Source organism: Nothoprocta perdicaria, unplaced genomic scaffold, assembly GCF_003342845.1.
Source record: "Nothoprocta perdicaria isolate Ctin4 unplaced genomic scaffold, notPer1 scaffold_102, whole genome shotgun sequence".
In the NCBI taxonomy this organism is placed as follows: Eukaryota; Metazoa; Chordata; class Aves; order Tinamiformes; family Tinamidae; genus Nothoprocta; species Nothoprocta perdicaria.
Window position 1 is genome coordinate 1,379,442 of NW_020454117.1, and position 13,189 is coordinate 1,392,630.

Below are 13,189 nucleotides of genomic sequence, written 5' to 3' on the forward strand. Positions count from 1 at the left end.
AAAAAAAAAAAAGGAGACTAAAGAGGCAGGAAATATAAAGCCAGAGCTAGATCACAGCTGAAGACAAGAATGTTAAAAAAAGCAAGCAAGCACAGAATAAAATACTGTGACATAAATACAGCCTACATGAAGTCAGAAAGTGAGAAAGGAACAGTTTGAATCTTCCTAAACAGTGCCAGTGTTGGCGTTTCCCAGCAGCTTTCCACCCTGAACTGGAACACAATCACAAACTTGCACCTGACCAGACAGTGACTTAACTTGTGTTCATGAGGAAATTCATCATACAGGAATCACAAAACCTGTTTAGGTCTCCAAAGCCTGAAATCAGTGTATGGTTATCAGCTGTCTGTTGTTCTCATTGCTTCAAGGAGCCACACTGCTGATACCACACGATATCATTTGTCCACAAATTCTCAATCTAGGACTTTTTTTTTTTCCTTCTGTGATACTGTGTTATGAGGCCCCCCTCAGCGATGATTATAGCAAGACAGGGTTAGAAAGAAACTACAGGTGTGGCAATGGGATATTTCCACCCGGCTGGACCTTACTCCAACTCCTGCACAACCAAACAGCGGGAGCTGTTGATTACAAGCAGTCATTAGCCACTCTCCCTGTACGACATGCCCAAGCCACTGCTCGTCTAACCTGCTTTGAAATTGGAAGCACTGATGGCATCTTCATCAGCGCCCCAGGTCATTTCTTCCTGGCGTGCTGCCATCCTGAGCTACTGCAACGTTTTTCCTAATACCTAAACCTAATTTCTCCTGCTGCATTTTCAATTCCTTATTCCCTTCCTACCTTCCAGGGTGTACCTTGTGCCTGTTTGCAGTGGCCTTCTGCATCCCTGACAGCTGTTACTGAGTCTATCTTTAGCCTTCTCTTCCTCACAAATTCTTTCAGTCCTTCTGGTTTCCAAGACACATCTAAGACCCATTTGCTCAGAGATTTTGTGGGAGGTAGGACAAGCAAAAATTGCATGCATAAAGCTCAAGCTGGAGCGTGAACAACTGTTCTTGCAGAAGGGTTAGGCACTGAACGAGAGCAACCTCCTACACCTAGAGGCAGGAACACCAACACCCTCAAACTGGGCAGAAGCCACCAGGCAGTCCCCTCTTCATCTCATTATCTATTTTTATATCTTTGTGTAATACAGATATTTCTTTTTAGTACATTATTTACCGCTTGATGGTAGATTTAACAAATTTCCTGTTCAAAGATAGGGCTAATATAAACACTATCTCCTGCTGGCTTCCTTAACTGAAACTGTGCAAGCGTGAAGACTGCGAGAGGAGCTCCAACATTTTTATCCTGTTAACTTTTGCCCCTTGCTCTTTTGTTTTAAGTGGGAGGGGGATCTTGTTTTTCTTTTGAAGATTTATGGCATAAGCATATGATTAGATCTAGCACGTATGTGTAAAGCCACTTGGAAACGTTTCAAAATTTAATTCGTCTACGCTCTTAATTTATCTTCTCGCTCAGAAAAGCATTTTTGGACTTGTGCATGGGTCTTATTTTTGAGAAAAGCACACAGCTTTAATTAGCTTACCTCACGCTTTAGCCCAAGACACTAACCTGTGCAGAGCACAGCGATGCTGCGAGGCTCATTAGCTCATTTCTGTAGAGGATCACAGGAGAAAAACCGCCCGGTAAGAGGGCAATGAAGTGGAAGTGCCCGTGACGGTAGCCTGTAGCCTGTAGCTCTCCAGCAAGGCGGTAATTTGGCTCGGAGAGGCTCGGACAAGCCTACCACACTGACCGAGAGAGAAGTCTTAACGGGAATGCAACAGTAAATGAGCAGCCTTCTCTCTCGATTCCCTATTGGAGGATTTATAAGCACTGACTATGTATTAATGTAACGGTTTGGTTCTAATCCAACAGCATTTGGTAATTCCGATTCGGAGATTTGCTCTAATTAGATTCTACTTTGACAGTGCTGTTTAATTCTAGTTTGATTGAATTTATAACGGCTTTAATCTTAGTAATATATTCCTTTTTTTCTCTTTTTAGATTTAATCGAAGTATTGAAGCATGGCAAGTCAAATTTCCAACAACATACAACATGTGACAGAAAATTCTGATTTGGTGGGTTTTTGATAGAATGTGTCATACATTACAAGCTATGGCAGGTCACTGGAAATTAACTTGATCGGCCAATACACTAAGGACACCGGCGAGCCCTTTAACTCATCTTTTATTTCTCACACTGTGGACATTAAATAGCCCAAGAAACTACAAGCAAAGCTAAAAGCARGATGAAGGGCAAAATAAAAAGAGGCAATAATTATAAAAAAGGGATGGAAACACGCTAACATCTTTGCAGCAAATCAGGCTGCACCGAGTACAGCTGAACACCATATGTAGGTGCTTAGCTAAGCGGCAGCAGTGGGCGGCCAGCAAACTGATGCCTCAGTGCAAGTCCTCTCCTTAGTCTAAGGCTCCTCACGGCCTGAAGCGGGCGCTGAGGGCGCTTGCTGCCCGCGGCCGCTCCAGCCTGCGCTCCGTGTCAGCTCCTGCTGCTCCTGCTGCTCCGGAGGAGGAGGGAGGCGGCGCTGGGGGCAGCGCTGGTGGCCGTGGGGCGCTCACGAGGCGCCTTCCCCCGAAGCCTTCGGCCCCATCCTCCTCAGCCCCGCGTCTCCTCCTCATTCTAGCGCTCCCAGGGGAAGGCAGGATGGGAAATCTTTCATCCCTGGATTGTTCTTTAATGAGGTATCTGCATCTCTCTCTGTATTTTAATCCATTTCATATCCCTCCTGTTCCTGCACSATCCTGGGGGGAACTAGAGCTCGGCTAGTTTTCAGGAGACTGCTGCCTAGAAAGGAAATGAGATTCCGAGCTACTGCTCAGGCCTGTAAGCACTGAGGTACTTATCCTTCCACAGGAGAAGTTTYGATCTGATTAAAAAAAGAAATCAAAGAAAAGAGGAAAAAGGAAGGATTTTGAAAACCTGACTCACTGCTCTGCTATTTCTCATTTCTATCAATTACAAGTATTTGTTTAAGGTTCGCAGCTGCAGATGGGACTGGATCACTAACCCTGATTTTCAGGCTGCAGCGAAGGAAAGCAGGAATAGCAAAGCAAGTTGGAGTGAAGAAAAAGCACTAACTAGGCAAGCTCTCTGCTAGAGATACGTTGATCACCATTTTCTTAAAACATTMATCACAAAAGTCTTGAAATAACAAGGTTCTTTCTTGCTTGTGAAAATTTTCCCCTTTCAGTCCCAAAATATAGAGAGAAAAGCAGATTTTTAAATGGCAGAAGCAATTAAACCCAAGCAATTAATCCTTCACTATTTTATGTGCCAGGTTTGCACATAACCTTGCACTAGCGCTGCAGGTGAGCGCCTCAAGCTGAGCTCCTGTCACTGCACCAGGGCCTGCAGACCTGCTCCTCTCACCGAGCCCACCAGTGGAGCTCTGGAGGGCCCCAAGGCTGCTGCAACCTGAGCCTGCTCCGCAAGGATGCAAAGCACAAAGGGGGCTTCAGGGAGGAGAGGCGGCCTGCAGGGCTTCGCGGGCTTTGCTTAGCTTGAAAAGGTTTCATTTAGAAGCCTAGCAAGGCAGAAAAGCAGAGCTTCCAACACCAGCCCTCGCCTAGGGAACCACTCCTGAAGGAGCAGACTTGGCCAAGCAAACTCCACCCTAGAGCCTGGGGAAATCCCACCTTGTCAGAGAGCATCCCAAGCCGTAGAGAAAACGGGCAGGACCAGCAAACCAAGTGATACCGATGGAGAGGAAAGCAGGTGCTGAACCCAGGTGGGCACATGATGACACCCCTGCACGGGCCCACGTCCCTGTGGCCACTGCCCGCGGAGCGGGTGCTGCCCGAGCCTGGCCCTGCCACGGGACGGTGGGGATGGAGCCCTCGGCTCCCTCCGGGCATCACTTCCCCTCCAGGCTCTGCATCCCTCCTGGGCTCCGTGTTCCTCCCGGACTCCGTGTCCCGGCGCAACGGGGCTTTCTTAGCGTTGGGGGTGAAACTCTGCACACAAAACACCGGTGCTGACGGGCTCGGCCGCGCTTCAGGCAGTGTCACCTACAGAGGTGACGCGTCTCTGCTTTCGCTGCTGTTAGTGCAGGCTCTCTGCTAAGGGGAGCCAGGGCTGTGTCCATTGACGTTTTGCTGGGATATTTTTCCAGAAGCCTTTGCAAACTCACGATACCGTAACTCGTGCGGSTGATGCTGCGTATGACGCAGGAGCACAAAGCCCCGATTCACTCAGATACCCGAAGCAGAGGCAGCTGTAGAGAACACGACCCGGCCACAGCGGGACTTGTCCTTCCCGCACCAGCCCGGCTTCAGGGCATTAGTTTCCACTCGAAGCGCAYGCACAGACCCACAGTGCCCCCGCTCACTAACAGGAGCCGAGCGGGACCCCCGCACAGCAGCCCCTCCAGCTCAGCCCCAGGATGGGTTTCTCAGCCTCAGAAACTGTGGTTCTCACCCGCGTACGGGGGCACTGCCTCTCCTCTGAAGATTCCTAAGCGGGCTTTGTAGGACTGGCAAGGACGAGTTTCTCTGGGGTTTCCTTCAGGCTCGGGAGGYAGAAACTGGCCCTGCTGCAGCCGAACGCACAGGCACGTCCTTCATGGTTAGGCACAGTGACATTAGCCACGTGCTCAGTGCCTCGGGACATGCCTCTGCTGCGCTGGAATGAGGTCAGGGTGCCCAGCACTTGTCAGCCTTGACTCTTTGATCACACTGCACATTTGATATCAAAAGAAGATGATTGCTTTTCATCAGAGTGCTCCATAATTTGTTCAGCTTTATTGCTGCATGTGTTAAGATATTTAATTTTTTGCTCAACCATGTATTAAATGCTGTTTCATTTCCCACATGAGAATTTAAACATACTTTTTTTTTCCCTTCATAATTTCTCTCTGCTGCTTTTTAATGATTCAGGCACAATCACTTGAGTGGCGTGCAACAGGACCTGTGTTAATGCAGGGTACCTTTCTCACACTCAGCTTGMGCGTGAAGCGAGCAACCCACCACGTATTTGTTGCACGAACGCAATGAAGCAGCATCAGTGCTTTGAGGGCCCTTGTGCTGAACTGCACCGGACGGGGCAGAGCACGGGGAGCCTCCAGGGCAGCGGGGCACGTAGACCACAGAGGACACAAAAACAGCATCAGAGGGAAAAGGAGATGTGGTGACATGGYCAGGCCTTAGGCAGAGGGATTAGGCAGAGATAGCTGGGGGTACCGGAGAAAGGGACTGTCATTTTATYATCTTACRAAGATACTGACATGGCTGGGAAAGAAAATTTTTAAAAAAGGSAGGAATGAAGGCTCTTCTACACCACAGGGACAACGTGGGAGGGGAACTCTGCTGTGCAAGGGCAAAAATCCCAGCGTGGGCCTGATCTGGATAGTGTGGGCATGATGGTCAACAGGTGAAAACGTGACAGGAAAGGCTCTGGGATACAGGCTGAGCTATGGCCCTGCACATACTGAACCCTGGAAGATTCCTCAGGGAATTCCTCAGTGTGTGGGGATAAAGACCTAGAACACTTGAAGAAGAAGGTGGCTTTGGAGGGCTGCGGGCAGCAGGATGGAGGGCACGTGGACATTTATCCATGCCCTGGCACAGGAATAAATAATATGGCTTCTGATATAAAAAGAACAGAGATAGCAGCAGCCGAACGACTCCACGAGACTGGGAGCTATGGAAGATAAAAAGGTCTCAGGGCCAGTTCCAGAACCTCCCTTGCTCTGTCTGCTCTGCTGACAGGAGTCTGGCGGGTAATTAAAGGAGGTACCAATCAACAGCAAAGCAGCCTCATATTGGAATAAAACAATAYGATAATCAGAGCCAGGAGCTGATGAAACCAAAGCAGACAGGGAAGTACGGGACCAGAGCCACCACCCTCTGTCCAGAATCAGCAGCCGAGGCTGAATTCAGAGGGAAGGTGGCCCAAAGCCTTAACTGAGTAATGCACCAGTACCTGTGCCCGGATCATCAAACCTCCCCTATCTGTTGACAATTTTGTGGAATAAGTTCTTTTCCTGACACTGGAATGAACCTACAGACAACATTAATAATACAAACCTGCAATTAGCAGCCTTTAGAAGAGCACAACAGCCACAGCACGTAGCACACACAGAGCCTCCCCTTCCATTAGGACAGCACGTCACCCACAGGCAAGCACAAAACCCGGCCTAACTCCGTGACGGCCTCTGGAGGCCYCCTTGACTTCAGACAGCCGTACCGGAACCCATCAGCTCCCTGTGTTTGAGGCCATAAAGGCATTTCGGAGAATGCTGACCCCAGGAAATCTTAACCATTTCAAAAACAGGGGTTTTCTGTGTTTCTTTGTTTTCTGAACTTGAAAGACATACTAGTTTTTTSGAGATGAAAGTGAGATTTGCCCTTCTTGGTGTTCAGAAATATGTCTGTACTCTAAGTGCAGAAGTAAAAGGGGTTTCTTATTTATACTAACATACACTTATTTATACACTTATACTAACATACATTTACTCGTACTAAATAAAGGAGAAAAAGGTGATGTTGTGTTGATGCTGTCATCCCTATTTTCACAGGGGTCTCTAGTAGTAGCTGCCAGAAGCCATCTTAGATGGCAGCAGATCACAAATAAGCCTGTAGCACTGGCAATCTTTTGACCCCTTAACGGGGTAACTGGTGGTACAAAAACCGCAAAGACTTAACAGACCAAAGAAATGACAGGTGCGAAATCTCTGCACTGTGAAGCTGTTCCTATGGGGCTACTTTTCAGAAGCAGGCTGCGCTCGAAATGCTCATTTCCAAAAACAGAGCAGCAGACAGGACTTCAGCGCTGCCACAGCAGAGCGCACGGGCGCCTCGGGAGGGCGCGGCGCTCGCCTTGCCGGGCACACGGTCCCTGCGGAGCGAGCGCGGGAGCKCACGGACCCGCTCCCCGCAGCTCGGCCTCCTGGCGCAGGAGCAGCCTCCTGGCCCGAATCCGCAGGCGGGCTCCGTGGCCGCCGCGGCGCTCGGGGCTGCCAAGCACTTCTCGGTGCATTCCCTGCTCCCTCCGGAGGAAGAGGCAGCATTTTCAGGTCACGAGCTCCGAAACGTTCCAACATGTGATCCCCAGGCAGGCTTACTGCTCAAAAAACCCCACACTAACACTGAGAGGAATGCCACACACACACACAAAMCACCCTTCAGCTTATTTAAGCSCGTGCTTTAGTGCTAGTCCTAGAGGCTACGGACAGAAAGGCCGGGYGCTGGCMCTGCCCTTCCCTCCCCACGCGGTGCCAGGGGCCAGGAGCATTTCCATGCGAGACAGCGACAGTGCTTTGGCAGAGAGGCCACCGGAAGGCAGGAGAAATACAACCGCCAGCGAACACGGGCGCGGGCACAGCGTCAGGAGAGCGGCGACGTTCAGCCGTTCCGCTGCACCGTGACGACGGGATACGCGGCACCTGGTGAAAAATGCCTGGGGGGGAGACTGCTACAGGCTCCTTCAGTTCCCRTTCCCCTGCAGAAAATCCACTAATGTCACTGGGAGAAGAATTAGGGCAATTTGGAATGTTTTTTGGGGAAAAAAGATACTTCTCCCTCACCTGAGAAAGTCCAAATTTCCTTTACAGAGAAGCTCAGCTTTCCTGCTCCAGAGTTCTTAGGGGTTCTCATGTTAGGACTGATGGAAGCGGGGGCTGGACACACAAGCCCAACAGAGGGAAGATGCAGTGAACACCCATCCGCTCATTTTCCAGCTGAGGACTTGAAAAATACCCTGACAATCTGGTCTGCTTGGGTTAGAGCATCGGGCCTTCTTTTTACTCAGCCTCTGGTAGCTACAGCTTAATGAAATTTGACAGGAAAGAATCTGGCACCGTTTATCCCCAAATAAAATAATACACGACAAGCAGGATAGACCTTTTTTGTGAAAACACTGTTACCATGAAAAAGAAYCTTTGAAACCTTTTTCTATGTTTATTCACCTAGCATCTCAGGGAAGCGTTAGTGTGTGGCACTGGAACCTGTTTTCCAGATTTTAAGGACAAGGCACTGATCTGAAGAGCGTGGGAAGTTGTTGTTCACCTGGTGACTGAGACACACGGGAGGTTTAAGACCCTGCATATGTTCACTCAAGAAAACCAGGGCTTGGTTTCAAACACTCTTTACCACGTCTTATGATCATTACTGACTGGAAATCCAACGCATCCGGAGGTCCCCAAAGCCACAGAGGTCCCCCTCTGTGCCGGRTGCCTTAGCATCACAGCCCCCCTTCTCAGGCAGGACACCCCAAACAGCTCAAGGAAGGTGCTGGCGGCATCGAGCAGGACTCCACAGGACAGTGCGGGGTGCACCGAGCTCGAGCTCTGCCTTGCCCAGCTCTGAGTCGCACCCACGAGGCCGCTCTGCCTCGTGCTGCAGAAAAATAATGGGGCTTTGGCTTTTGCCTCAACTCTGTTGAGGTTAAAAAAAAAACAAAAAATAAACAAACAAACAAAAAAAACCCCGGCAATTCAGAGCACTTGGAACCATCCCACACCAATCGCTGCCTGCTTGCCACATCTCACTGCCACTCGGTGCTCACACAAACACAATCCATACCTGCACACGTGGCACCTTTTGAGGCTGGTTCYCCCTAGGTGTCTTTGGCCACGTCACAGGCCAAGCCAACAGAACATCTAGGTGCAATAACCCGCCAGTGCCCCACACATCCACGTGGGAATCCAGCTTAGGGAGTGCTTGGCTCGGCTGGAACAGCTTCCCTAGCAAGCCAGCAAGCGTGCTTAGTTCGGGTTGGTTGAGGTAACTTCAGTTCCACCACTCACATACCTAATTTTAGGTATCTTAACAAACGTGGTGTAAAACAAATTAAAAACCAGCCCACTGCCATGGAATGTCTGTATTTTTAGAAATCAATCTTTTCCCAGAGAAAAACGACTTGTCGGAACGCCTTTCGTTTCTCTCCGGGGAGCCGAAGCYGGCCCTCCAGGGAGCAGGGATGACTGGCACGAGCTGACAGCTCGCCGCGCCAGCTCCAGGGAATCCAGCACCCAGGGAAACGAGGAGCACGGATCACTGTCTCGGGCTGCATTTAGTGCAGGCCTGCGGTTACATGTTCACTGCAGGAACCTCCGTGTCGCTATCAGATATTCCAGCCCTGGGGCTGCTTATTGCAACCCACAGCTCCGCTGGTGGAAAAGCCCATGTGACTGTTTCCCATCYGCTCCCGCGCGCTGTCGAGGGCCTCAGCTCAAAGAGCCCTCGCTGGCAGCTAGAGGCAGAGTCCCCACGGCACCCTGGGTCAGGTCTAGCTAGGCCAGGCCTGCCAGCATCAGGCTCGCAACGTGGGTGTCTGCAGCTTCTGAGCCCCTCTGAGGCACGGCTGGAAACGCTCCAAGGCCGCTCCGAAGGGACACGAACCGGGGCAAAACGAGCTCTTCCCTACGGACACTGCCAAAAGCAGGACTGGGCTCAAGGCTACCTGACTTGGAGGTTCTTGGTTGGACCGTGCGATTCCCGAGGAGCCGGCGCTCCCCAGGACGCCCTGCGATGTTCTTGGATGCACAGGCGCTTGGGTAGGGGCTGCGGGAGCGGGAAAGCTGGGAAGCTGCTGTGACAGCTTCCATCGCCGTTCCCTGCTCCATGTGTAAGTGTTGCCCCCTGTGCAATAAACCACTGTAAAATTATCCATTCGTTTTGATTAAAGAATTCCTCTCAAATGCATCCCATAAGGAGTGAAAAGGCKGTGAAGTCAGGATTCGGTACTAGCACGAGTCCCATTTTACACAAATCTGACTGTTGCACACGTCTGATTACACAAATACAAACATCAATACCCGAATGAGCATGCACCAGAACGGAACTGATGCTCAACCCCGCACGCTGTAATCTGTGAAGCATTCCAAAGGCATGGATTTAATCCGGCGTCACCTGGCTAAACACACATATGAGATCTGAAAACTAACTGGCAATTCTACCACCCTGGCAGACACACAAACCCCTTTCACATCAGGAAAAGTCCTGGGACAGCAGAAGTCTCTGTAAGAGCTACTGCTGAGTCACTCCTTCACTCTGCGATGCTCCTGTACTGTATTTATGCATTGATCCTAGAGTCACAGTCTCAGAAGTTCCTCCCAGGTTCTCACTGAAAGCTCTGGCTGGCTATGTGTAAAACAGCAAAATGGGAATGAGTTTCAGCTTCCAGAAGGTGAAACTCATTGACGGAGCTGGGCAGTGAATGGGTTTACATTAATAGTATTTATGATCCACAGCATTTTTCCCTGAGTTTATGATGAACAGTGAAAAACTTGAGAACAAAAAAATCAGCATTTCATTCAGCTACCTCTGACACCTTCTCTTTTATATTACAGAGGCTAAAACTACATCTAAAAGCAAAGTCATGCCTCAAAAAATTTCAAGATGTAACTTTTTGATCATCTGCATTTTTTGTTCCATTTTTTTYCCCCTAGGAACACTAGTCAAATTGACTTACCTCACAAATGTTCTTATTTTTGATAAATTTACTCATCGTGAGGAAACTGTTTCATGTAAAGATTCTAACCTCTGCTATTCAACGTGGAAATCATAAAGAAACAAGGGTACAGGCTGAAGACTTCAGCATAAAATAATCTCAGTAAGAATCAACTTCAGTGCTAGAAAAATGTCTTTGCCTCCACGCTCCTCACATACAGAAAAATAAGAAAGTGCAAATTCCTGAGCTTGGCATAGTTTTGTTATTCTCTAGCAATGGATGCAGTACTTTACCTTTGTTGGATTTTGGTTGTTCAGATGAGCCGCTTCCAACCTTTCTCTTTTTCCTCGGAACAGATGAACTTTTCCGGTCAAAGGTAATAGGACTGTATTGAGGGAGGCTGTTGAATTTCTTTTCGAATTCTTCTTCTAGCTTTGCTAAGCTAAAAGGGGAAAAATAATTCAATTACAATTTCTCTCCAGAAAGGAAGACAGAGCTGAAGCTGGAGTGCACCTAAAGCCAGATATCTATGTGTAGAGCAAGAATGAGATGGAGAGGGAGACACACTGCAGACACACACCCACACCATGAAAGCATCAAAGAAAGATGTATTATTCCACCTTTGGGATGAGAATGTGCACACTGCAGTTTCTGCATTTGTGACTCAGTACAAGTTCATTGTATTATTTGCATATATTAGAATAAAAAAGAGCAATGTCATGCTAGTGACATCTAGCTATGGCTGCTCTACGCACAACAGACTCTTCTGTTCTACAAGGCAGGGGGAAGAGGTGAAAAGAAGTCAAAAGGTTCAAAAAAAGAAAAAAGATGAGCTAACATCCCAAAAGTAGCAACAGTGAYGCTGAATTATGAAGAACATTATTTCTGAAATCAACTATGGAAAAAGCTAAATGAACCAGTAAAATTATTTCATACAAAAAACTCTCGAAAGTCAAAGAAAATGGCAATTCMAACCAGAACAAAAACATCGAATTATTCAACCCACACATATCTTCTGGGGGAGAGAGAAAGGATGAGGGAAAAAAAAAAAAMCCAAAAAACCCAACCTATCCACAATCCCAAAGCACACACTCGTTTCATGGCACACTATTGCCTCCTCTCGTGCTCTGCATTTGTGAGGAGAAGTAAAAGGCACGTGGCTCCTGCACCCAGGAAGGGCAGCGCCCCTTGCCCTGAGCCCAATGCTCGGGACCGTGCAGCTCCACCTAGTTAAGGGGCAGAGCTTCTCCACGGGAAGCGCCACGGAGCAGGTGCTCTTGATTGTAACAGTGACAAGGAAACACCTGAACGGGACGGGACGGGACGGGACGGGACGGGACAGGGCGGCACTTGCCCCTGCCGTGACCACGCCGCCTCGCACGAGCAGCACTCTGGAGCCAACCTGAAGGAGCTGTGTTGGATACAACTTGCACAGCGAGGCTGCGGGGACGAGCGGGCAGCTCATACACGGAGCTGTGGACGGCAGGGGAACAAGGAATTGCTGCTCGTCTCCGATCCCGCTGGCTACAGGGAGCCAAGCGCTCCACAAGCGCCCAGGACGCCCATCAMGCACCTCGGGCACGCTCGGGTGCAGGCAGCAGCGTTTCGGTGCCTGCCCTCTGAAGCAGCACGAACAACCAAGCACTGCTCTGCACAAAAGGGGTCTCTGCAGGACGCAGTCTGATTTACCCCTCTAACTGGTATGTTTTGGTGAGCAAGCCTGTCTGCATTCACCGTGATTCCCTGCAAGCGCGCTCCGGCCCCTCGGCAAACCACGTTCCCGGTCGTATCCGTTCTCATGCACGAGCAAAAGCGCGGGCAGCTCCAGAGACAGGACACAGGGAAACAACGGGAGAAAGAGGCGACTGCAGTGGCAGGGAGCACGTGAGGAGCCCCCACAGCACGAGGGAGCACGAGGAGCAGGGAACAAGGGAGCAGGCAAAGCTCGGAGCAAAGGGCAGGACTAAAGCAGCTCTTCCGCGCGACACGAGACGAGGCCGGGCAGCCAAGGGGGAAAATGGGCACCTTCTCCCTGAATCACCGCCTCTGCTTTTGCCAAGTTCCCTGAACAATGTTCATTAATGACGTGACGGATTCAGGAAGCAAGGCACTCAAATATGTATTTTCCCCATCCAGGCAGCCATTGATGGTAGGACAATATTTGTCAAATGAATTAATTATTTACATAATTTTCCCAGCGACTCTGAATAAATCATTTGCTACACTTTTTTTTTCASTTAGGGATGCATTTGCAGTTTTCATGTCAAGAGTTTTGAATTTATATTGAAAAACACTGAAAAAATCATTTACATATTTGATGGCACACAATGTCATAAGACACACACAAAACATACTTATAATGGACCAAAAATAAAACAAGCAGGCCATTAATTTTTCTCGACTATTCCAAGTAAAAGCACATTTGGAAATTTTCAGTGGCTTAGCACGTTTGGTGTAAAGTGAATTGCAGCTACATTCCAGATGCACCAAGAACTTCTTCCTCAGAATTCAGATAATCAGAAGTTTCCAAGAATTTGAAGTAAGGATGAATAGCTCAGTGGATTTAACAACTATGCCTGAATGCAAATAAATATGCTAATACAATGACAAAAAAAAAATCATACTTTACAATATAATTATGTGCGGCCTTGCTAAATTCCAATGCACTTGTAATCAGTAATTATTATTCTGATATATTTAGCAACTTTAGACTGGATATAAACAATTTAACTATCTTGTCTCTACAATGGAAAAATCTATGTATTTATACCCTAA

At 48.7% G+C, this 13,189-nt stretch overlaps 1 protein-coding gene across 4 annotated transcripts in view; it reads right to left on the bottom strand.

Annotated features, from left to right (window-relative positions):
- The window catches only part of BBX (BBX, HMG-box containing), a 116,189-nt gene that overhangs the window by 9,351 nt on the left and 93,649 nt on the right, over window positions 1-13,189 (bottom strand). For all 4 annotated transcript variants that reach the window (XM_026041813.1, XM_026041804.1, XM_026041822.1 and 1 more), the window contains one exon: window positions 10,708-10,856. In XM_026041813.1, coding sequence (XP_025897598.1) covers window positions 10,708-10,856 — 149 coding nt within the window. The remainder of the gene's footprint in view (window positions 1-10,707; window positions 10,857-13,189) is intronic.